The following is a 25,487-nucleotide window of genomic DNA, read 5'->3' as shown; positions in this document are numbered from 1 at the left end:
TGCTATGAATATCTGAGTCGTAGCATTAATTAAAAAATAATATGGATGCGTGATATCTTATGTGTTAGAGCTTACTGGTCTGTTTGGGAGCACACCACTCCCAAAATAGCCACTCCACTCCACCAACTCTACTCCACTTCAGCACTCCTAGTCCATTTTGTTTGGCAATTGTATGACTCCACTCCTCTTGCCTAATGTTCTTTCGCCCCACCACCCCAATGCGCAAGCTAGTGGCCCAGCGGCCCAGCCAACCGTTGCCTTACTTCCACGTGGACCCCATGTCAGGTGGTTCTTCTACCTCGAGAGCTCTGTTCCAATCCCCGTCTCCACCTTCTCGGCCTAGGACCTGCAGGCTGCAGTGGAGGTCCATCTCCATGGCATGCCACTTGCAAGCGCGGACGCCGCCTCCTCCTGACGGCCTTGTTTGTCTTCGCTTGGAGCCGCTCCATGACCGCCACGAGCCCGGTCTCGCGAAGGAGGGCTTGGCGGCGGGGAGGGCCCCCGGTCGGTGGCAGTGGAAGGGGACTCGGCGGGCGGCGGCGCCCAGGCCGGCGGCAACGGGAGGGGCCCCAGAGGGCGGCGCGCCCGAGCCGGTGGTGGCGGGCGGGGCCCTGGAGACCGGCCGGTGGCGACGGGCGGCGCCCTAGCCGGCGGCGGTGGGAAGGGCCCCAAGCGACGGCGTGCAGGCGTCGAGAGAGCTGTGCGGGTGTTGGCCGAGAACAGAAAGATTGAAACATTTTTCTATGTAACGAGTGGCATTGGTGGTTAATTTTATCCAACTCCATCAGCTTCAAGAATTGGTGGAGTATTTCTTGAGGAGTAAAAAATGGAGTGGAGCCAAATTTTGATGGAGTGGAGTGGAGCTACTAGTGGTGTTTGAGTATTGTTTTGTGGAGCTAAATTTAAATTTGGTGGAGCTCCCAAACACCACATCAATCCGATTTGATTGACATGGAAATGTAGGTTAATCTATTCCAAAACTGAAACAAGACAAGAGTACAAGACTGCAGGTGGAGCTCATTGGGCTTCTATGCATGATCTCCTGGTCCAAGAAGGTGAAGTCCGTCAGCGTGGCCCAGGACTGTTGTTGGCCGGTTGGCCCTGGCGTCCCTCGGTGGGCCGGCCAGTCTCCTGGTCTATCTGTGAGTTTCTGACACCCCTCAAAAAAAAAATCTGTGAGTTTCTGACATTCCATCAAACGGGCAAAGACTCCAGTACTCCACCACTAACGAATGCGCTTCACCATCTGTTCATCGCCAGCCATAGTGTGCAGCCTGGGGAGAATAATCCTGCACAGGTTTTAAGCCGATGCACATGGGCAATTAAAAGCAATAGAACCCTAAGACGCATCGAGATTCGGAACCGGCACTTCCAGAAATTCGCTGCTCAGTAGTAGTTTAATCCCCAACAATCCCCAGACAGCCAGTTTTCTCCTCTTCAGATTCCGCTTGGCTCTGAACTTCTGCAAAAGAAAAATGGAGCACTGGCCTTCATGCACCACCGGTTCCCCCTCCCGTCGTTTGACCCTTGCCACACGATCGATGGCATAAACAAAACACGAAAAAAACAAGATTAAAACGGAGTTCTTCGAGCAGACACGAATGCCAAGACAAAGAATCAATTCTACAATTACAAGTCGCCGGGTGCAGCTCCCGGCCGTCTGGTGACAATGAGGGAAAACCACGGCGGCAAGCCGGCTGGCATCCGGCGGCACTACCGCCGCTGCGCCCCGGCAGCCTCCAACATCGCGGTCGCCTTCCTGCTCCTCGCGCTCTGCGTGCTCTACCTCGTCTTCGGCCCGGCCAACTCCGACCTCGACCTCGCCATCCCGCGTATCCGCGTCGTGTTCAAGGAACAACCCGTCCGCGTCGCCGTCCCGGCGCCGCCTGTCGCCGCCGCGCCCGCGCCCGGCAACGCAACCGACGACGACGAGGACAGCAGCCTCCCGCCGCCCCGGCAGCTGACGGACCCGCCCTACTCGCTGGGCCGCACCATCTTGGACTACGACGCGCGCCGGTCGGCCTGGCTCGCCGCGCACCCGGAGTTCCCCACGCGCGTGGCGCCCGGCGGACGGCCGCGGGTGCTGGTCGTCACGGGGTCGGCTCCCGCCCGGTGCCCCGACCCGGACGGCGACCACCTGCTGCTGCGCGCGTTCAAGAACAAGGCCGACTACTGCCGGGTGCACGGCCTCGAGGTGTTCTACAACACGGCGTTCCTGGACGCGGAGATGTCGGGCTTCTGGGCGAAGCTGCCGCTGCTGCGGACGTTGATGCAGGCGCACCCGGAGGTGGAGCTCTTCTGGTGGGTGGACTCGGACGCCGTGTTCACGGACATGCTCTTCGAGCTGCCGTGGGAGAGGTACGAGCCCTACAACCTGGTGCTCCACGGCTGGGCCGCCAAGGTGTTCGAGGAGAAGAGCTGGGTCGGCATCAACACCGGCAGCTTCCTCATCCGCAACTGCCAGTGGTCGCTCGACCTCCTCGACGCGCTGGCGCCCATGGGGCCGCGCGGCCCCGTGCGCGACCGGTACGGCGAGCTCTTCGCGCGGGAGCTCTCCGGGCGGCCGCCGTTCGAGGCCGACGACCAGTCGGCGCTCATCTACCTGCTCGTGACGCAGCGGAGCAGGTGGGGCGACAAGACGTTCCTGGAGAGCACCTACGAGCTCAACGGGTTCTGGGAGGGGATCGTGGACAGGTACGAGGAGCTTCGCCGCAAGAGCCGGCCTGGCGACCTCGGCGACGGCCGGTGGCCGCTCGTGACGCACTTCGTCGGGTGCAAGCCGTGCCGGCGGTACGCGGACAGCTACCCGGCGGACCGGTGCCGGCGCGGCATGGAGCGCGCGTTCAACTTCGCCAACGACCAGATACTGAGGCTGTACGGGTTCGAGCACGAGTCGCTCAACACCACGGCCGTGCAGCGCGTCCGAGACGAGACCGGCGGGCCGCTGGACGCGGACGACGAGGAGCTCCGCCGGCTGTTGCACCCCACGTTCCGGGCCGCCAAGCCCACGTAGGCATCTATTGCTAGTTTGTCAAAGGTTGTTTTCCATGGTTGGCTTGGTTTTCCTAGAGTTATTCTAATGTTGGTCTGATAATCGAGTTCATCTTATTTTATAGAGAATTTAGCGTTCTTATCCCTGTTTCAATCTCGAATGGTGAATTTATATACATCATTCTAGAGTTAACACAAGATCTGGACTAATGCTTGTTCCGCTATGGAATTTAGCAAAATCCACCGTGTTCGGCTGGTGTACCAGCCTCTAGCCCTACAGTATTTCCCTCTCACACCGCTCCAGCACCAGCTTCTAGCCACCAGTCAGGCAACAGTGTTTTTCTCTCACACCACTCCAGCTCCAGCCTGGCGAACAGAGGCATCATCATTTCACTTCAAAACAAGGATAAGAATGCCAAAGCTCCTATTTTTTATACGCCATTCTAGAGTTACTGCACACCGAAGCGGCCAAGCGGGTAGCATCGATCTTGTCCGCTTCAGATTTCCTTTCTATTCAGGAACAAAGTAACGAAGATGTCTATATATCCCTATGATCCAAGTCCACAGCGAAATCATCTGAAAAACTCCATAGCGGAACAAGCATTAGTCCAGATCTCGTGTTTTAAGATGTTCGACGCGCTCTCTGCATTTCTCTAAAAATCATGCCCTGAAATACTATTGGACTATTCAATAGGAATATAGGATGGGGCGTTTCATTCCAATATGTTTCCTGTTCCTATGTTTTAAAAAGATCAAAAAAATACTTCAATAAGGAACCACTAATCTCCAACCACCAGTTAAAATAGTAATGCAGTCAACGAAAGTCACTTGGTGCACAAACAGCGAAGTTACGGAAGTTAAGTCACTTTTATGCAGGATTTCGTGGCTTGCTGCATTGCTGGAACCAAAGATGTTTTTGCGTGGAGTAAAGTAGATACCATAGTACTAGACAAAGAAACAGTCACCCTTTTACTTGCCTAAAATTGTAATGGCAGTTGTAAGGCTTTAACCAACTGCAATAAATCAAACCTGGAGAAATGGGCCAAATGGCATCCCAAGCCTTACATAAACGGCGTGCCTAGACACGCAGGGAAAAAGCGCTACAAACTTCAGATATTGTTAACAAATGTATCATCCCAAATTATACTTAGCACAGACGACACACATTTTCTTCCTCTTTTATTGCGATGTGTACAGTGTACTGGTGCCTATACACAATGAATGATATCTGTTAATGCATTTCCTCTACCAGCTTTACACCTTAGGATCTTTCTAACAAAGCCCCAATAGGATGAAACATTGTGTCTTGACAACAGATCAAACGGTCAGAGGAGTTAAGATCAATTTGTATCAGCAAACAAATTGTTTAACCGGTTGATCTACATCTGAAATTCCTTTTCACCCTGAAAACTACTTCGGTTAACTCTAACAAAATTATGCCTCAGTAGAATCATCTTGATGGCTGAGGCGAAAATTCTGCTGACATGAAAAATGAAGGCGTCAATCAGGCGTCGAGGAACATCCCCTAGACCCACTACAATGATGAAAAGGTTTGATCGACCCAGTCAGAGAGCCTGTGGATCTTTTTGGTCATTTCAGCACTCTTTGAAAAGTAAGACTCTGCATTTACAAGCATCACAGTGGCGTCATGTCGGACAGCCTCCAGAGTTCTGTAGTAATTGTTCGCTAATCTTGTCTTGATCACCTCTATGGAAAATTGGACAGGAAACCTAGGGAAAAAAATTGTATGGCCAGGAGTCAATTAAGATAAACATTTCTATTAGAATAATAAATGTAACTCAACAGAGATTTGCAGGTTCTTACTAACCAACAAAATGATTTTTTGGTCCTAATATTGTAGATAATCTCATGTATAAGGAAACGAGAAAACAAATATGTAGACATTTGTTTGGACTTACTTGGTCAACCTTTTGTGAAGTATAATTTTTAACAAATATTGCCCCTCAAATCATAATTTCAATGAAAAATCACTGAAAAACGACATACAAAAATTACCTGTTCACAAAGTCCGACTTTTCAGTGACCTTGTCTAACTTTAGAACACCATAACGATCCTGTAAAACCATAAAGAAATATTGTTAAAGATCAATAGCACAGCAAAAAAGGTAGCAAAAGTGTAATGGATACAAAATAACTTCACCTGATTCCCATGCGACATTTCTTGTAAATCTTCCATTTCTGATAACAATTTATCTCGAATCTCAAGATTGATATGCGGATGTTTCCATGGAACCCATAAATTGCCTCCATCATGAAGTTCCCAGGGGCTATGTGGGTGCTCAGAACTATCCTTCTTATACTGTATGACAAATTTCTCCCATGGGCTATCCGGGAAATCAGTTGATTTAGGTTTTACTGCCGTAATCCGTCCCTCCCACCATTTTCCTCCTTCCTGTTCTTCTTCATCCCTCCACCAAACTTTGCACTTATCTCTGTGGGTCCAATTCCGCTCCATAGCAGCTTCATACCTTGTTCTTTCCACAAGAAAATCTGGATAGCTAACTAGCTCAGGTAAGGTGATCATAAATGTTTTGCCAAACCCAGTGGAAGCGCGATCAATGAATTCGATGGATAGTTTACAGCAGCTTTCACCAGATCCTTTGTAAGAGGAGTAATCAAGACCCTGTATTTTGCAAAGTTCTACAGCTTTAAGGCCTTTTATCCGCTTCCAAGGGCAAGGATCAGATGATCGCTCTCCTTCAAGATATTCCTTGTGGCCCTACAAATATAGCAAGCCCAGAAAGGAGGATCATAATAGTGAAGTACATAAGTCAACCCAAGCATGTTTGTATTTCATTCACTTTACATATGTTTTTCCACCATCAACTACTAGCCCTACCTTGGGGGCAAGGAGAAGCGGCAAAATGTGAGAACAAAAGTGAGAAGTTCAAAACCCATACTTTCTGCAGACTACATAACAAATATGAAAAATAGCATTACCTGCCACAAGTACATAACCTCATCACCGAGTTGAGGAATATAACGGTAACTATCTTCATGCTCGTGCAACATTAACCATGAATACTTTAAGGGCCCCTGGTGCTTTTTACCAAATAGATGTGTATCAGGAAAGTTGCTACTCTCTCTTTTGTTCCTAGCAGACCTTAAACCAACCGTTTTTGAGGTTGATTGCCACATTACTTCCCGCATATCAGTGACAATTCGTCTTCCACTAGTTGAAGCTTCATAGGAACTATAAGAATCTTTCACTTGAGAAATATCATCCCGTGGTGTGTCATCACCATAGTGTGCATATGACTTCCTTGCGCTTCTTCTCAATCTACCGTTTGCAGCTGTAACAGGACTATATTCTGGAGGTTGGTATCCACCATCGTCGTTTGAGATAGAAGTACTATCCTCGTTTGCATATTCATCTGAATCCATTTTTTTCCTGTTATTTGGCTTTGACCTTTTGTACACTGCAGTGAACGTCTTTGGAGAATCCAAGAGCAGCCTTTTCGAATCATGTAAATCAATGCTTTTATCTGTGCATTCCTGAGAACTTTTGGACACATTGAGCATGTCCACATTCCTAAGTTGATTGATTGAAGAATCATCATGCCGTACTGAACCTTTACCATGCTCGGCGTTCATGATATTTCCCTCTGCTGCACTTCCTGATTTGTCGGGCAAACTTGCTCCATCTGCAAAGCCTCTTGACCTGATCTTCAGTTTCAAGGAAGGCTGAGAAGTATTGTTAACTTGTATGGTATTATTTGCTCCATCTGCCCAGGCATTATTATTGTTAGTTATCTTTTCTTTGTCCCCAAAATTTTCTCCATTATACTCATCAGTAGTGTGGTTTTCCCGAATGCTATCTAGAATTATTTCAGGTCGTATTTCTTGTACATTTTCCCCAACACTTTGCTGGATTCCACCACCATATTCATGAGGCATCTCCTGACTACCTGATCCTTCAATATCCTGTGAAGCTGCATTATTTGGAGTGGACCACAACCCTCCTGCTCGATCACTGTACTTGAAACGCTTTGAGGATCGCATCTTAACTTCACCCCACCTAATTGAGTTGTTACTGTGAACAGCAGAACCATCACACAGACCACTATCTGCCAGTAATTCAGCCTTGCAAACAGTGGAATGTCTGTGTTCAACAGTTAGTTCGGGCTCTACTGATTCATGATTAGCTAGAGCAAGAGAATTAACTGTTTTATCCTGTGTGGAGCATTCTGCTTTTCCACTTCCTGAAGGAAATGGAATTTTCAAATCACGGCGTGGTATTCTGAAGACTATTTTTCTACCAGTTCCAGAATTTCCCTTATTATCCGTAAATTGAGAAGGTTGTGTAACATCTTCCTCTGTGCTAAATCTTAGTGGGTCAGTGTGTTCCAACTGTTCAGCATCAGTACTATCTGTGTTCAATTCACTGTCTGAGAAACTTCCCTCTGAATCATCTTCATCCTCTTCCGTTGAAGCTCCTATCTTTGAGAAAAAATTGAGTGCATTGCGAGCAGCACGTCTTTGAGGACGCAATCCCCTGGATTTTGGGGATCTTTTCCTTTTGCTTGAACGTCCATTCCTAGACTTCCTACTTCTATGTGGCCTTGATACTGTAGCTGTATCAGGCTCATCCAAAATCTTTTTCCTAACTCGCCGACCAGACGAAGTAACAAGTTCAGCCTGCACAACATGTAATAGAAGGAAAGTATGCCGACAAGTTTAGAACACAGCAGAGGAATATAGGATGATATTGAAAGTTGACACTTACCTCCGACTTTTTCTTCTTTCTTCTTGATCGGCGGAGATGAGCAGCACTATTAGGGTTATCCGCATCAATTTCTGCACTTGAATATGAAGTACCCGAGGAATCACCACTCATAATCTCCTGTTCTCCTTCACTTGAATTCTCATCCATGCCATTGTACTCAGAATCAGTATCGTCAGAGATAACTTCATTTTCTGGTTCAAGCTCAATGAAGTCTGTTATCTCTGGAAGTGGTTCCCACCTATCCGGATCAATAATTGGGATGGTTTGGTATTCACCAGTGGTTGCATTGTAAGTGGGGCCAACAGCAAAGTTCACAGAGGGATGTCGCCACTCAATACCAAGTGTACCTAACCGACGCTTCTGGTACATACTCTGGAAGGGCTCTGGATATGGCATCATACCTGAAATTGGCAAGTAAGCATTGCATAATTGCAATTGAGTAGTAAAAGCACTAGAGGGCTGATAGGGAAGATACATACCAGCATCGCATAAGAAGTCTTGCATATTTCTCCTATGTGGTATAAGCTGTGTTTCCTACATAAACGGAGCAAAAGCTGCATAAGGAAAAGCTGCATAGCTCACAGCTCATGGGCTTTTTAAAAGAAAAAAAGAACTTTACAAGTTATGAACGGTTTAAATTCTGGTAGTTTAAGGAGAACTATGCCCACTGTTTGTTTAATCGTGCTTTCAGCATTTCCTTAGTCTTTTAGTGCTTACATTATTTCAGAAGAGTATTAAAAAAACTAGAAAGCCAGACAGTTACCAATGCAAATTGAACTTTTAAAGTAACCTGGATGTGTATACAATGCCAAATTAGCTAGTAGCAGCATCTAGAGTGGATAATGAAAAATATGCTGCTGTTTTAGAGGGGAAGAGAATAAAAAAAAAACAAAGAAGGTAAACAACAGGCCAACCCAGCCCACCATACAGATCCAACCCTACCACCCAATTATCACAGCACTCTGATATTTTTCCCCTCAATCCTGAAAACCCTAGCTGCCTCCTGCCGCAATATTTTTGCTCTTTCACTGTTCACCTTCTTCCACTTATCATGTTTGCTGAGGTGACAACAGGGCCGCTCACAATAATGATAGGCGAGCACAGCAGCAATGTTGAGACAACGACAGCTATAGCAACAATGAGCAGCAAAGTAACGAAACCAATTTCCTTGAAAGCAATATATTATGTTGGAATCATTCCATTCATTGGATCAGCTTTGAGCCCGTATCTTTTTGCCCTAGTGATGGATGAGGTCACAAGAGACATATAAGGTGATATTCCTTGGTGTATGTTTTTTGCTGATGATGTCGTGTTAGTTGATGAAAGCCGTGCGGGAGTGAATAGGAAGCTGGAGTTGTGACGGCAAACGCTAGAGTCCAAAGGTTTTAGACTTAGCAGGACTAAAACTGAGTATATGAGGTGTGACTTCGGCGCCACTCATGAGGAGGGAGATGTTAGCTTGGAAGACCAAGTAGTGCCCAAGAGGGATACCTTTCGATATTTGGGATCGATGCTACAGAGAGATGGAAATATTGATGAGGATGTTAGTCATAGAATCAAAGCGGGATGGATGAAGTGGCGCCAAGCATCTGGCGTCCTTTGTGACAAAAAGGTACCTCAGAAGTTAAAAGGCAAGTTTTATAGAACGGCGATTAGACCGGCAATGTTGTATGGTGCGGAATGTTGGCCTACAAAAAGGCGGCACGTCCAACAATTAAGTGTTGCAGAAATGTGCATGTTGCGTTGGATTTGTGGGCATACAAGGATGGATCGAGTTCGAAATGATGATATACGGGATAGGCTAGGGATAGCACCAATTGAAGAAAAGCTTATCCAACACCGGCTGAGATGATTTGGACATGTCCAACGGAGACCACCAGAGGCACCAGTGCATAGTGGTATCCTAAAGCACGACGGTAATATGAGGAGAGGCAGGGGCCGGCCGAAGTTGACATGGGAAGAAATAATTAGAAGAGACTTGAAAGACTGGAGTATACCTAGAGATTTGTCCTTGGATAGGAGTGCTTGGAAAGCCGCGATTCACGTGCCAGAACCATGAATAATGGTCTTTGTTGGGTTTCAACTCTAGCCTACCCCAATTTGCTTGGGATTAAAAGGCTTTGTTGATGTTGATGTGGAATCATTCCATTCATTAATCAAATTTAAACAATACAATGAATGAAATTATACATTTCAGAAAGAAATCATCTGAACTGTAGTACTTAATGAAAATTGTAACTTTCTTAACAAACCTGATCAATAACGCCTCCATTGGTGTCTCGAATGAGGGGTCGATAGTCTCCAAGGAAGAACTGTTAGAGAACGCAGATAGTCATAACTACAAACAAATTCATAAAAAATATAGTAACATGCTCAAAGGGGTGTGTTTTTTTATCATTATCTTAGTACAGTCATGTAACTATAGGCACATGGGTTGATGATTTTGTTAATATCTGCCAGACTAGGAATTTATACAGTACAAATTGAACTGAGACATCAAATATGTCTGTTATTCTTACTCATCAAACAAATCACATCATCACTGAGCTCCATAAACATGATAGTTGAGTAACTACTTGTGTACCTGGTCATATTTTGCGTCCTTCTGGGACTCTCCTTGCCCAGTACCAATAATGAATATTTGCCCAATTTCGTCCGATAAAATAAGTGATGTACCATCCCTAGATGATCATCCAGCATATCAAAAGGAGAACACGACAGATAATTTATTTACATTCATTACCAATTCAAAATAAATAATATTGCCAGGTCCCTTACTCCAATCCTATTAAGATCTGTCCCAACCCTCCTACTAGGATGGTTTCCATAGAATTAATGAGTATGCCACATAAGCAATTTGGTGACATGGCAAGTGAGTTAATGAGAGAAAAGATAGACATAGTTTCTCATGCAAGACACCATGTCTACACAAGAACCAAGAAAGGGAGAAGAGTGATTGGATGAGGCAAGGAGAGAGAAGGGAGAGGATTGGATGTGATTTATTTTCTTCATTTATCATAGAAACTATGCATTGGGGAGGTAGTGTCTATGAGTAGTTTCTTACTCTCTTTTTTCTTTAGACACTATCTATAGACACTATGGGTTGGGGATGGCCTAAGAGCTGAGAAATGCACTACAAGGATAACTTCATAGGATTCCTACTTAATGTTTCCAGAGGATATGTGGGACCTACAAATAACCAAAGGCTATGAAGCCACCAGAAGTCCACCCAAGGAGACCTCATCCATAGCAAGTAGAAGCAGAAGTGTGTGCAAATATTGGGGGCTAGCTTATTCTTCTGCATGATATTCTTTTATAGGGAGATAACATGACACCTCATTGGATTGAGAGGGTTATGAGAATAATAATTCCCTTGTACTCTTTGATGTTATTACAAGAATTCTAGTGGGTTCTGAAGTGATACCTACAAAAGTTGTGCATAAAGGAAGGCATTTCGTTTATTAACCATCTTAATATCTTCAGCAATAATTCGCGCCTTGCTGGCTAGTGCGGGCATGAAAATTGTGGATAACAATAAGGTTGTCAAATTGGAATTCTTGTATGGAGGACACTCTCAGCTTCAACGAGGCCTTTTGCATTTCAATTTGTGTGGAGTCCTTCGCATAAGGTTGACGAAAGACTAGAACTTCTTGTGGTAAGAGTTTTTGTACAGGCATAGTGCATGAAATTTTCAAAAAGAGAGCCGACAAAATAGGACTCCAGGTTAGAAGTTGATGGAAAATTATGAGGCAGAAACATCAATATTGTGTTTCCACATAAAGCAACAACAGATGTTTCAAGAGTATGCAGTTACAAAAAAAATTTAGCTACTAGAGAAAAATATTAATTAATCAGATTAACTGCTGTGGAAAGGAGAAACTATGTTAAATGACAATATTTGTTCACAGCAACGATGAGTAAATGAATTTGGATCTCTAGTACGAAACCATTCTATCCCTTTTAGATTTTAAAGTATTTACCAAACTATTGCAATGTAAAAAATTAGTGTAGGGTCAAATGTCAGGGGAAAAGAAAACAAGCAGCTACGGTGAAATAAAAATAAATAATCCCATGGCCCAATTTGCCATGTTCATTGTCCTAGCTGCATGTGAGTCACGTATAACTTTGGGAATCAATTATTTAAACAGTAAACATCTTGGGCAAAACAGCAGCAACAAGCTTTGTTGTCAGTATGTGCGGGTGCCTGGATTATTAATCAGGTCAGATAAAATAAACCTATTATAATGACGATAGGGTCAAAGCCTTCATCGTTATTTAAATGTGTGGCCCTGTTTATTTTTTATTCACATGAAATCATTCACACATGTAAATTACAAATTTATAGTGCACAAGGAAACATAAAACAATGTTTCGCCAACACATGGCCTTGCTAACTTGTCACACCACCATAGTTCAGCTAGGCGCTGACCCTTAGCCTAGCGCCTAGGCGGGATTAATCGCGCCTAGGCGCTCCTAGGCATTTTTCTAGGCGATGAATAATACATGTATAAATACTTAAAAGAAAAGAAAAAAAAGGAGATGAGTGGTCATGAAAAGGGAGAAAAAGGCCCATTTGAAGGCCCAACTCTCCACATTAAAGCCTCAGGTCATGAAAAGGGAGAAAAAAGCCCATTTAAAGGCCCAGCACTCCACAATGTACCCTCAGACCATCTCCCGCATCCTCTCGGAGCCTCTCTCGCACGCCGCTGCCAGTTCGTCCTCTCTCTCCCGCATGCGCCGCTCGCCGCCACCAGTTCCTCTTCCTCTCTCTCTCTCGCCGCCACCAGTGCCTGCCGCTGCCGCCTGTTCCTCTCCCTCTCCCGCACGCGCCCGCTGCCGCCTGCGCCCTCCGTCCGACGCCGCCCGACGGCCCGAGGCTGCTCCTCCCTCACCAGCGACCTCTGCCCGCCTAAGGGTCCGCCTACCCCCATAGGCGAGGTGGAGGGTGTCCGATTCGCGATTAGTCACGCCTAGGCGAGCGCCTAGCGCAACTATGCACACCACCGCAACCTTGTTTGAAGGTAGACCCCACAAGTCACGTCATCTCGATGATCTGAACCCTGAACTGGCATCACCACCCTCCACGTGGGTGGGGATGTGGGCTGTTTTTTTGTGTGTGCGCATGCGTGTGTGGTTTTTTTTGTGGGGGGGGGGGGGGGGGGCTAAAGACTATAATTCTTTTTGGATCCAATCTAGAAATTCTTTTTCGTAGCATGTGTCAAGTAAAACAAGCTTGTGAAGAAAGTTTGCAATGATACTTACGGAGAGAACTTCCCATCGACTAGTTTAAAATGCCCTGTTTCATAAATTTGCACGGGTTTTCCTTCCCATATCTGGTGCAGAAAAATTGGATTAGATTTTTCAGGTATGGATATTGTTATAAAATAAAGAGTCTGGTTAGGAGCATACATCCCAGATGATCGTCTTTCCATCATACCCAGCACTCATAGCAATACGAGGGTTAAATGGATGCACATCAAGAACAAATGTCTGTTAAGAATGAAGTTGATCAAATTAAGAAGGATAACATTTCTGCAAGTTAAAGATTCTGAGTAAATAGGAGCTGACTAACAATATACAGATGAAATGCGAAAGAACAGAAATCATGACATTGAATCAAGCGGCACCACAGATGTTTATTGTTAACGAAGTTTGATAGACATAAGATTAAAGGCATAGAACTCATGCAAGTTTGATGGTACTGATGGACTATGGATAAAAGCCCCCACCCCTCCCACTATAACACCTGGGTTTTATGGTCGGGTTGGCTAGGTGGGGCGCGCTAACATGGTACCAGAGCCGAGGTCCCGGGTTCGAACCCACCCGGCCACGCATTTCCGCTGCGCGATTTCCCCTGCGCCTCTCGTGTGCTGAGACCTGCTGCGGGCTACGCCGGGCACTAGAACCTGCTGCGGGCTACGCCGGTCTCGCACGCCGTAGGGGGAATGATGGACTATGGATAAAAGCCCCCACCCCTCCCACTATAACACCTGGGTTTTATGGTCGGGTTGGCTAGGTGGGGCGCGCTAACACTTACTACACCAACTATACCTCAAATCATCATCACGAAATTCAACAGTGATGCAGGTTAAACAAGAAACTTCGCATTATCACATCATTGCAAGAGAAAACTAGTAATTTATTTCAGATAATACCACTGATATCAATCTCTACACACATAGTCCGTTGCCAAAACAAATATTAATGCACCAAATGGAAGTAAGGGATGTGAAATGCAGTCACTTAACATGAACCAAAACTCCAGTAAGGTCAAGGATGGCACTTACTAAATGGAAGACCTTGCACATTAAATAAACAATTAAGAAAGAAAAAGTTTAAGTTCTCAACAGTAACAAAAATAAGCAGCGGCAACACAACAAAGTTTGCCAAAGAAAAAGGGTGGAATAAAAGAAACATTTTAAAAAAAACTCGACTGGCAAGTGAAAAACTGCCCCCACGGCATTGCACTAAGAGAAATCTCAGCCATGCCAGCCGTGAAACCCCCCAAACTCCGGTTTCACCCTAAAGAGCCGCACCGTAACCTAGGCCGATCACGACCCACTGGGTTAGCGACTGTTAAGGGTATAATAGACAAGGGTAGTATTGTAATATCCTAGTGTCTAGGGTTTGGGTGCTCTCATGTATATGTATCCCCCATTTGGGGCTAATAAATATAGATACACATTCTGAGTTCTTCTCCCTTCTCTCCATTCATAACAGCGACCACTGCAACTAGCCCCTGTTCGGAGGGCCCAGACCAACCACAGGTGCCAAAGGCCAGCGCTCTGCCACTACTTTTCCGGGTTGCCAGCGAGGGGGATTTTTTGCTGCCACCAGGATTTGAACCCTGGTTGGTGTCTTCCTCAACTAGGAAGCTTACCGCTACACTACATGAGTTTTTTCTGCTCCTTTTTATGTTTAATCATCATTGTCAATGCTCTTGGCAGAACACTCAAGGATTAATAATAACGTGACGAACAATCCCTCAAAAAGGGAAAAGAAATAGCATATAAATAGTATTGAGTTACATGCACCAACCAATTCAACCCAAAAGCTTGAGCCGATGGGAAGAGGTAGGCAATTCACTTATACTTCAACACGGGCACGTGCAGGCTCTCTCAGGCCTGAAACGTGGAAATTAGGAGTCGGCTGCAATTATTTTATTTAATCGCGCCCACCAGGATTCGAACTCGAGACCTCTAGCCCTAATACCATAACACTCCCCCTCACTTGCAGGCTCTCTCCGGCCTCAAACGTGGAAATTAGGAGTCAACTGCAATTATTTTATTTAATCGCGCCCACCAGGATTCGAACTCAAGACCTCTGGCCTGATACAATATTGAGTTACATGCACCAACCAATTCAATCCTAAAGCTTAAGCTGATGGGAAGGGTTAGGCAATTCACTTATACTTCAACAAATAGCACCCTAACAAACTAACTACTGAGTTACCAGCAGACTGAGTCCCAAACACAATATAGCATTCACAAAATGAAAGCATAATGCATAGAACACATGAAATATGCTTATTGCTTACGGATTCCTTATGGCCGATCAGTGAATGCACCAAGCTCCCATCAGAAGCATTCCATACACAAATCCTGCAATCTGCAATAAATACAAGGAAGATGAATAGAATTGATCATTGAATTATAAAAGAAGAATGAGAGAATGACTGATGCTTCTAAAAATAAAACTAAAAAATTAGGTGGATGATTTGAACATGAGGGTGGAGTAGCTGGAGGGGCTTCTACTCGTTCAGTAATATACTTATATTTTAAAGTTTCAATCAACTAAAGCAATAAGGGAGATGCAGGTTATTTGTAACCATGATTCCATGCTCTGGCATAGTAGTAGTTAGAGAAATTACTAAACAGTGTCACTAAGGAAAGCTACTGTTCAAAATTGTGCTGGGGGTGAGGGTGGGTGTTGGGTGTTCATTGCTAGGAAAATGGTTGACAATCAACAAACTAGGCACAATCATGCAACCCATTCTTGATTGGCCATGAATGAAATCAACATGAAATTATTCTTTGTGGTGACTATGCAATTAAGTAACTATGAGAAATGAGATGATCATCAGATTAAAAATTAAAAAAGATAAAAAAATCTTCCGAATACCAAGATGATAGTGAAACAATTCAAATGGCAGCACATGCAAATATTTCTCAAAAACAATAAACAAAGTGTTGTTTCAATATGGTTGCAGGGAGAGCACATGAAACAGTAGACCATTACCCATGATAGCAGCAAGTACAAAACGGTTGTCCAGACTCCAAACAATCATGTTGACACCACGAGGAGTTGGTTGGTATCTTTGACGAGGACCACCTCGAGGTGGCTGAGGAGCCATTGGAGGTGGGGGGACTTTAAGATGGTAAGCACGTGTCCAGCGTCCAACCCTTCCCTGGATCGAGATCAATGCAGGAACAAATTATACAGAAAACTATATCGAACACATATATAGCATACATCAAAGGCATTGATGATGTATATTCTCACGAGAAGGCGGTCTGCTAAGTGCTAATGAGCCAGTACACCTGAGCTAGCCATCATATAGGATATTTTCGTTACAACTGGCTGCTGCCTGCTGCATCAGGTAGTTTATATACTGACCCTTACTGATGGACTATGGATAAAAGCCCCCACCCCTCCCACTATAACACCTGAGTTTTATGGTCGGGTTGGCTAGGTGGGGCGCGCTAACATGGTATCAGAGCCGAGGTCCCGGGTTCGAACCCACCCGGCCACGCATTTCCGCTGCGCGATTTCCCCTGCGCCTCTCGTGTGCTGAGACCTGCTGCGGGCTACGCCGGGCACTAGAACCTGCTGCGGGCTACGCCGGGCTCGCACGCCGTAGGGGGAATGATGGACTATGGATAAAAGCCCCCACCCCTCCCACTATAACACCTGAGTTTTATGGTCGGGTTGGCTAGGTGGGGCGCGCTAACACTTACTACACCCTCTAGTGATTGAAGCATGATTCAACGAAGAAATATGCAATGGAGACTGAATTATGAAATATAATGGGCAGCTTTTCAGGAGGCGGTCATAGCAGTGATAGCACCATAGCAATAGCTGCATTGGGCAGCTGTGAAAGTAATCATGGAAAATATTCACGCAAACAAATGTTTTCAGGAAAAAAAATTGGAAGTTCTAGGATGCATTAGCTTACATGTGACCTCCGAGATCGTGGAACCCATATAATTGCACTGCCATCTCGTGAGCAGGTAACAATATTATGCGTGAACCTACCAAAAAGAGACCAACTTAGGTCATGTAATAGTTGAAGAGAAAGATGAAATCTTTTTGACATAGGTGAACAACTAAGAGGATTGAAGACAAAAATGTCATCTTTTCGACATGGGTGAAGTGAACAACCAAGAACTCATTCTACTAACATGTCATTTAAAAGGAGTAAACAAACATTAAGTACACACAAAATGCTTACCAGGAATTTCTGAACTTCAGATTATTTTCTTCCTTAGAGATATGACTGGAATCAGATGAAAATGATCTTGATGCCACTGCACATCCACTAAACTGCACATAGTTTACATCGTTTTCATGCCCAGATAATAGATCCATCTCATGATTTGGTTGGTTGTGTTCCTCAGAAGAACTCTTGCAAGCATTCCATACCTGAAATAAAAATTTCTCTGAAAAAGCCCAATTTTCACCATAGTTAAATCAGAAGTTGACAACAAAAGGTAACAAGAAAAACACACCCTAGCAAAGGTGTCTGAGCTGCCAGTGACAAACACAGTTCCATTAGCATTGAATGCACAACATAGGATTTGGTGATTTGTTGGCTGGACTTGAACAGCGCTTGAAGATGCATCAACGCTCTTCCCTGGCATCAACACCATGTGGATTGGATTATCCAGAAACAGGTATTATTAATGCAGTATACATGCTTCAGTGAACTAACCAGGGGCAACATCTGGAGGCTTTGGTGTATATATTCGTGGAGGTTGTTGGGAGTATCTGGCATCCCAAATCCTGCATGTCCCATCATCTGATGACCTGCCAACATATAGCATTTGATAACTTCAGCAAGCACATAAATGAAAATAGCAAGCAAAACCCTACTTATGTTCGTGAAGTACTACAGCATGTCAAATGGTGAGGTTATACCATAGCATAGAAGACACATACACATTCTGAATACACCTTACATGTGTTATAAACGATCAACATTCAAAATGACAATGAAAATAGTCCAAGCAAAGGTTGCCCAACAAATACGTAAAGCAATGCAACATATATTTATTATTTCGGAAAAAATATCTATGAAGGTAATCCACACAAATTAATTGCCCTAAGATCATAGAGAATGTAAGATCAGTAGATCGCATAAATAGAAGCCCATTCACTGTGAAACAAAACAACTTATACTAGAATATGGCTTTGCATATGTGTATTTATTGACAGTAACATGGGTAAAAGTAAAACATTCGCCAAATAGTTCTTGAGAAGAAAAAAAAAGGAAACATGGTTCATCACTTCAATCAAGTGTGTTCTTAACTGCACATACTGAATAAAGTAATGCGAAGTCCCAGAAAATTCATTCAAATCCTTTAACCTGGCAATCTAGCTTCATAATTTCTTCAATCAAGTATCAACCTCAGTCAAACATGTAAACTACAGCACTGCAGCAGATTAAATAAAGTTGTTGTGCCATACGCTGGTGTCAATTACATTCATGCAGGGCATTTTCATTTGAAAGCAGTTGCATCCAGTTTGCATGTAGAAACAAGAACCAACAAAGTGGCAAGAATTATACTTTATTATCGGGGAAAAAGGAAAGAAAAAGGAGCACTCACGACAACAGCTGGAAAGCAGCACCTGGCCTTGGACTAAATGCAATAGCAGTAACTGCTCCCGTGTGCCCCTTGAGCACTGAGACTGGCATTCCATCAGGCATACGCCACTGCATTGGTAAAAGTGGTTATTGAAGATAAAAAGAATAATGTTATCGCCAAGAAAGAATGTTATGACAGTTTACTTAGGAAGAATGAGAACTACAAGCTTACCACTCTAATAATGAAATCATTGGATGAAGACGCCACCACAGCATTATTGGCACTGACAGCAAGATCAGTAATATCACCCTTGATTTGGAAAATGGAACAGAACAAGTGGGGTTAAGTTATCAATGAAAGGTCAATTTATATATATGCAACACAGCCACAACTTACTTCATGGCCCCGGCAGCTAGCCAGACAAAAAGCTGTTTCCATTGCCCATATTTTAACAAGGCGGTCATCAGAACCAGTGATAACATAACGCCCCGTGCGATCAAAGGTAGCTGCAGAAACAGGATTACTATGAAAGCAATACAACAGATAAAAAAAGATGTATTGATGATGAAGTAAGATGGTTTGGGGAACCAAAGACAACAAGGCAGCAGCTAAATTTGTCAATGATATAGTAGGGAAAAGAATAAGGTCTTCTGGAACAGAATAAACAGCATATATAAATTGTTAACTGAATGAACTAACAAATGTTGATCAACCACAGGAATTTTTCTAAGTACAGCAGGCCTTAACATTGAGTTGATTCATGAGGGACACAACAAAATACATGTTGAATTGCACCCTAACTCCCTAAGTGATGCCTCTAAGCTTATTAAGCCACATCTTTTTCTTAGGCAGTGATTGGTTGCTGCCACACCTTACTCTCCTTAACTTCTTAGCCTACTGGCCACGAGGCATGGACTCAAGTTTCTTGACTAACTTTGCCTAAGGTTAGGTGGCCATTTTTCTTGCTCGTAAAGTGTGGCAAGTGTGGCAAGTTAGCCACCTTACTCAAGAATGTGTGGCAAAATTAGTTATCAACTGAAGTACCAAATGCGCCCTTAGTTCAAATACTAGCAGCAAACCATATTTTTAAGCATATATAACTCAGAGAGCAAGAAAGTGAAACTAACCACAATACACAGCATTTTGATGTCCCCTCAATCTTTTTATGATTTGCATCTTTTCAACAAGGGTAGATGGCTTTGCAATAGCATAGCACGATGCACGTACAGAGGGAGCTCGACGGTGCTTAGTAAAACCACCAATCTCTCTCAAACCTAAACCATGAACTTGATCAGCCTGTATGTGTGGCCAACGAAGATAGCTTGGCATCTTGGGAGTTTCCTTATTTTGCCTGTCAGCTGAAGGATCCGAAAATGCATAAGCACATTGCAATACTATAACATGGAAAAACAGGATAAATCGAACTGCTACAAGTGGAAAAATAAAATTGCATAAACAGATTATCAAAGAATATTAAAACGAAAAAAATGAATTGAACACCATGATATACATACATGCAAGAAGTGAAAAGGAGTTGGAGCCAAGAAGTGTTGGAACATCAGCAGCATTTGGAGAAACTGCTCCAATCAAGTTGTGTGGATGACAGGAACTAACCATCAGTTGCTTTAATAGCTTTACCAAGTGGTCTTTACCAATGTGGGGGTATCTACAAGAAGAAAATGCTCAATTTATGTAATCATTTAGAAATAGAAGCAGATTAAGTATAACAGCTCTGCCAGGGTAGGAAGCTTATTTCATGTCTGCTCATTCATTCTGCTAAATTAATATGCTTTTTACTTTTCAAGATAACAGTCATTTCAAAATCAAAAACTTTAATCAGTTAAAAACTAGACAGACAAGCTATGCAAAACACTAATATCTTTTACAAACTGTGGCTGAAATATTATGGACTGAAGACTACCCAAGAGGCACCATATGAGTTTATTTGACTTATGCACTAAATACAGTTTTTCCCCCCAATTGTAATCTAAGAAATTAGGAAGTACTCCAACCGTTTCAAAATATAAGGCGTGATTTGAATCTCCCAAACTAACTCCGACTATTAATTTATCTGATATGCATATATCGTGCAGGAATACTACACTTCCACAAGCAGAACTTTGCTAAATGTCCAACATCTTTTCCTATTGGTAGTGGTGATATTAAGTTCACTGGAAAAGCATAGCAACATGATCATAACCATAAGAAAGTACTCTCAAATGTCAATCCAATGGTACATTTTTTTTTGTATAACAATATTTATATCATGTGAGGCTAATTGTTGGTTCAAGCCTTCAAGGTTACGAGATTTGACACTTAAATGACATGCCTTATAAAATGAAATGCAGGGAGCATCTCCAGTTCTCCACACTAATTGTAGAATCAATCAAGAGTTTCTCACCTCCACGAGAAAATAACATAATCAAATCAAATTGATTAAATGATTAGACAACAAAATAACACACTTGTACCTCTCAGCTAACTTTGCATAACCCAAAGGTAGTGATATGCCGTCATCATTTTCTTCACCACTATGGAAAACACCACGCGAATACCAAGCATGGTATCTTCTAGGGAGAAGTTGATGCTCCAGTAGTTCATTGCACAGTTCACCAAAGGTCCGTTTAAATGGACCCTGAGATAAAAAATGCATAATGAGAAAGTAAATTTCTCTCATATCAATATCCACACCATCCATGGATGCAACATCAGCTGACATCACTGACTTCAAAGGATTAACTTTCTCACGTTCCTGACTTGGAAAATCCAGAGGAGCCAAACTTATGGAGGCTGCATTACTGGAAACTTGGTGCTTTCTAAAAGACATGTCTACTAGACCACCTGGATCTGGAAATATAAAGAATAAGAATACACACTAAATCAAGTAATAAAGCATTAAATAATGAGATGATATGGCTCAGGAGTGGTAAGGAATATATAAAGTAGTACATACATAAAAGCACAGAATTAATAAAAAAACAAAATAGGAAAGACAGCAGCTAGCTGGCAACCACAAGTCCACAAGATGTATGAGAGGAAAATGAATAAATTCTTGATGATGCGTCTCAAGTATCAACTAACTTCTGTACTGAAGTGATATGGCAGAACCATGGTAAAAAATGGCAGTGTGGTGTACAAGAGTACAAAACTACAGGCAAGCAAAAATCTATCCAGCGGTTGAAATTCACAAACTTAGCAACTTGTTAGTGTTACTGTAGCTACGAGAAAGATGGATTCGCTAAACTATGAAGCAAAAGCACATCCTGTATAAAACTGTACCACATAATCAGGCCATGCACTGCAGAGATACATCCTACTAAGTCTAATTTATCAACGATACGCAGAGATACTCTTCAACCTCCCCCCATTCACCCCCTGCCAAACACCAGCATCTATAACATCACAAAGTGCAGGGAATCCTATCAATAATCAATAAATTATGTAACATACATATATTCAACCTAACTTTTGCACCATTCAGGCATCCAGCTTAACAAACAGATCTTCCCATGCAAACTCACCAGCTCCTAACAAGCAAAACTATTCCGAGACAATTAAATTCCTATAACTAAAACCCTAGAATTCATGGCATTCAGGAAGCAAGCAGATTCAATATTTAGGCCGCTCAATCATGTGCACGCATGGAAGTCCAACGATTATCAGTCCATGAGGCCTTCTCCAAATTATCACAGGGGGACAACCCACATAAGCACTTGATTAAACCCGCGAATTTGACCCAATTATCAATACTGGGGTTCTAAATCATTTCCCGAGTAACGGCACAACCGGAACTGGATCCTCCACAAGCAATTGGACGCATCAATGGGTTCAAATCTACCATTCTAGCTCAAAAATCTGTAAAACATATACTACATAGGTTAAAGCAGCATGAGGCAGCCCGTAATTCGAGGCAGGGGGGACGGGGGAAGAGAGAGACAGACACCTCCTAGTCGGCGAGCCCTCTGGCGACGCGGCTGCAACGGCGCGAACGACGCGGAGGCATGCCAGATGCGGAGGGAGCCTCGGCGGCGCCCGTGCGGCACGAAGAGGGCGCCTCCGGCGGCGGAGGGAGGTAGGGGGCCGCGGTCCGGTCGCCCCCACTGCGAGACTAAGAGAAAAGGGGAGACGAGACGGGGCTGTTGCTTCGCGGGTGTGTGATCCGGATAGGCCGATGGGGGTAGCCTCCCGGGCTAACGGGTAATTTAACGTAACGGGCCAGTGGGTTAGCGGGCTGTGTTTATAGATCCGAGGGACAGCGGCGAGCGGTGCCGCAAAAATCCGGCCCCAGCAGCCACAGCGACCACCTGGAACGAGCTCGCGCAAGCCAAATCGGAGGGCACGGCGGCGCTCACGAGCACGCAGGTCGCAGGACCATGAGGCCGCCCATGAGAATTGAGAGAGGAGATGAAGGAAACACCTACCGCAGCGGGCCGCCGGAACCACTCTCGCGCAGTCGACAACGTCGGAGCAACCGGAGAGCGCGAGAAGTAGCGGAGGCCGGGAAGCGAACCGCTAGAACGGCGACGACGCCCTGGGAGCGACGAAGCGGAGCGACCCAGATCGAGAGCCGCTCGGCGGCCGGAGAGAGAGGACGGGGCCAACGACGAAACGAACGCTCCCACCGGGCCGAAAGACGCCCATCGGCCCACAAAGCCGAGACAGAACGCAACAATCGGATTAGCCCATGGGAGTTATTCTGCCCGGGTTGAATCTCACCCCGCAAAAAAAAACTCAATCTGCCCGGTCACTGCACAAATTAATCGGAATTCGTATACGGTATATTTTAGTTTCCACATCTTATAGTATTTGAGATTCGTGTAAATAATCATAGCTCTTAAATCTATTCTGAATTCTACCTTTCTCTCTCCCTAACCTTCTCCTTCTCTCCTCCTCCTGTGCCCTCGCCCTCGCCACCTCACTCTGTCCCGCTATCTTGCTCTCGCCCACCCCACTCTGCCCCATGCCCTGTGCCACCGTCGCCCGCTCTGCGTGCTTGCCTGCTCCACCACTAGGTTGCCGCCGCCGCCACCGCTGCCTGCACCGCCGCCGCCTACTCTGCCTCCCACAACCCCTGTCTGCGCCAAGCCGACGCATGCGCCTCGCGCCGCCGTCGTCCGCGGCCCGCGCCACCACCTCGCCGGAGAAGAAGCTGTCTAGTCACCGTTCGACATTTCGTTGTACAATTTCAACATTTAGATTATCAAATGTTAAATCCGTTTAATAAAAATGTTGAATTAATTATATTAAAATATTGAACATGCTTGCAAAAGGTTAGACAGAATAATTGGACTAAATGAGTTTTAAAGATAGATGACTTATCTATCTTCCACAAGATAGATAATTAATGGCCGTCTCTAACAAACAACACCACCCGTCACAGGGTAAATGTCAAGCAAAGACAGCCTAGACCTCATAAATGTGTAGTTCATCTAAAATTGATAGGTAGATTTAACACCTATAGAAGCTACAGGGTTAGACGATCGGTATTGGGGTGTGGATTACCTTTGGCATGATCTTGTAGATGGCCGATGGGGGCAGCAGGCATGACGCTAGAGTAGGACAACAGCCGGTAGGTGAAAATGCCATGTGTTGCAATTTTTTATGATGAGAAGATGGCCAGTTCACTGGATTTGAAGAAGGTGGATCATGTGTGTCGTGGTGTGGCAAACCACAGCCGGGTGGCGGAATGCACCCGTCTAAGCCCAGAGTGTGAGTATTCGGAGGTTAGCTAGCGACTAGTTCGATTTCGCTCAAGAACACGATGAGCACAGCAAGTTTTGAGTGGTTCGTGCCGCCGGAGCGTAATACCCTACGTCCACTGTGTGTTGTTTTGCTCAAGTCTGGAAGAGCTTGGAGCTGAGTCTAGCCTGCGTCTGTGCGAGTTCTGGATGGCCTGCTCTATGCAGCGAGCGCCTCCCCTTTATATCTCAAGGGAGACGCGTACATGACTGCTGGATCCCCGACAGTTGGGCCCAACGATGTAGTATAAAATAACATATTGTTCATACATTATGGCGTCGCAGGCGAAGGAGATCTCTCTCCTGGATTTCCTTGCCTGCTCCTGGAATCCCCCGTTCAGCATGTCCAGGCGCTGTCTTGTCGAAACGGCGCCAGGCGTAGCTAGCGGCGTCGCCTGCCACGTAGCTGAACGGGCCGTGTAGCTTGCGGCGTAGGCGGCATGATGGAAAAGTGTCGTGCCGTCGTATCCAATTAATGCGGCAGACGGCCCTGCGTGGGTGTTGCACAGGCGGCTGCACTGTGTACCTCGGTAAAATGCAGTTTACAGTGAGGCCTGACAAAAGCTGCCCCGCGTGCCGCGGCGGCAGGGCACGCCTCAACCACCCGCATTGAATGCGGTGGGTGGGTTAGTCTTCCAGCGGAAGACTGGCGCCCGCGCCCGCGGAATACGTGGTGGCTCCGGACCCCCCGGTGGTATGTTAGCTCTACGCGCGTGGGAGGTCCGGACGGGCGTGAGGAGGTCCCGGACCCCTATGGGAGGTTCGGGATCTCGGTGGTTGGCTCGGAGCTTCCCTTCCTCGGGGACACGTGGCGTCTCCGGACCCGTCCCAGAAAGGGGAGCGGATCCGGGGCAATTGGCCTGGTGAGTTAAGAGCCTGACCTGTGGCCCCCGGTTGCTCTGCCCTTTACCGCATAGTTACGAATGACTACGCGGGTCCTGCCTTGCTGCAGTAGAAGTGAGTATCCCTGCTACATGGTACCGACAGTGGCCCCCGGGCCCACCTCGGGGGAGGTTCGAACCCGCAGGTGGGGCCACTACTGCGATTTGGCCCTGCATAACTTGAAGACTCTCACTGTAGGGGTCTTGACCGGCTTTGACCATCTATCGGGTTGGTTGCTACCTCATCACATCGCAACGGCTTACTGACTTGTGGCCCCCCATGCACAGTGGTTCACCTAGTCACGCGCGCGATGCTCGGCATTGT

The 25,487-nt window shown here is 45.2% G+C and overlaps 2 protein-coding genes across 3 annotated transcripts; one reads left to right on the top strand and one right to left on the bottom strand.

Moving 5' to 3' along the window:
• Nucleotides 1-1,617: 1,617 nt before the first annotated feature.
• Nucleotides 1,618-3,150, top strand: LOC120648824 (probable glycosyltransferase 5). The gene has a single exon (XM_039925468.1). The coding sequence runs from the start codon at nucleotides 1,670-1,672 to the stop codon at nucleotides 3,011-3,013; it is 1,344 nt and encodes a 447-aa protein (XP_039781402.1). The 5' UTR covers nucleotides 1,618-1,669; the 3' UTR covers nucleotides 3,014-3,150.
• A 936-nt stretch (nucleotides 3,151-4,086) lies between these two features.
• On the bottom strand, nucleotides 4,087-23,203 carry LOC120652626 (bromodomain and WD repeat-containing protein 3-like). 2 transcript variants are annotated; one of them, XM_039930502.1, is made up of 23 exons: nucleotides 22,487-22,752; nucleotides 21,015-21,390; nucleotides 20,058-20,209; nucleotides 19,671-19,901; nucleotides 18,940-19,049; nucleotides 18,775-18,852; nucleotides 18,565-18,671; nucleotides 17,670-17,764; nucleotides 17,467-17,591; nucleotides 17,190-17,380; nucleotides 16,914-16,989; nucleotides 15,977-16,145; nucleotides 15,276-15,346; nucleotides 13,148-13,228; nucleotides 13,001-13,071; nucleotides 10,323-10,419; nucleotides 9,991-10,050; nucleotides 8,218-8,272; nucleotides 7,739-8,139; nucleotides 5,953-7,650; nucleotides 5,153-5,731; nucleotides 5,008-5,066; nucleotides 4,087-4,721 (listed from the first exon to the last, which is right to left on the bottom strand). In XM_039930502.1, the coding sequence occupies exons 2-23, from the start codon at nucleotides 21,368-21,370 to the stop codon at nucleotides 4,526-4,528; spliced, it is 5,058 nt and encodes a 1,685-aa protein (XP_039786436.1). In that variant the 5' UTR covers nucleotides 21,371-21,390; nucleotides 22,487-22,752; the 3' UTR covers nucleotides 4,087-4,525. The 2 variants fall into 2 exon arrangements, with proteins under 2 accessions (XP_039786436.1, XP_039786437.1); XM_039930503.1 differs by lacking the exon at nucleotides 22,487-22,752 and adding an exon at nucleotides 22,965-23,203 and having other exon boundaries at nucleotides 4,121-4,721.
• Nucleotides 23,204-25,487: the final 2,284 nt, after the last annotated feature.

This window comes from Panicum virgatum, chromosome 9K (assembly GCF_016808335.1).
Source record: "Panicum virgatum strain AP13 chromosome 9K, P.virgatum_v5, whole genome shotgun sequence".
Classification (NCBI taxonomy): domain Eukaryota; kingdom Viridiplantae; phylum Streptophyta; class Magnoliopsida; order Poales; family Poaceae; genus Panicum; species Panicum virgatum.
The sequence above is the reverse complement of the archived record's forward strand: the minus strand, read 5'-3'. Positions and strand labels throughout refer to the sequence as shown.

Coding starts and splice junctions, on each gene's coding strand:
- LOC120648824 (XM_039925468.1), top strand. CDS start 1,670: ATGAGGGAAAACCACGGCGGCAAGCCGGCTGGCATCCGGCGGCACTAC.
- LOC120652626 (XM_039930503.1), bottom strand. CDS start 21,370: ATGTCTTTTAGAAAGCACCAAGTTTCCAGTAATGCAGCCTCCATAAGT. Junction 19,902..20,057: donor CTCCTTTTCACTTCTTGCAT/GTATGTATATCA, acceptor CGGATCCTTCAG/CTGACAGGCAAAATAAGGAA. Junction 17,381..17,466: donor GCTCAGACACCTTTGCTAGG/GTGTGTTTTTCT, acceptor TTTTTATTTCAG/GTATGGAATGCTTGCAAGAG.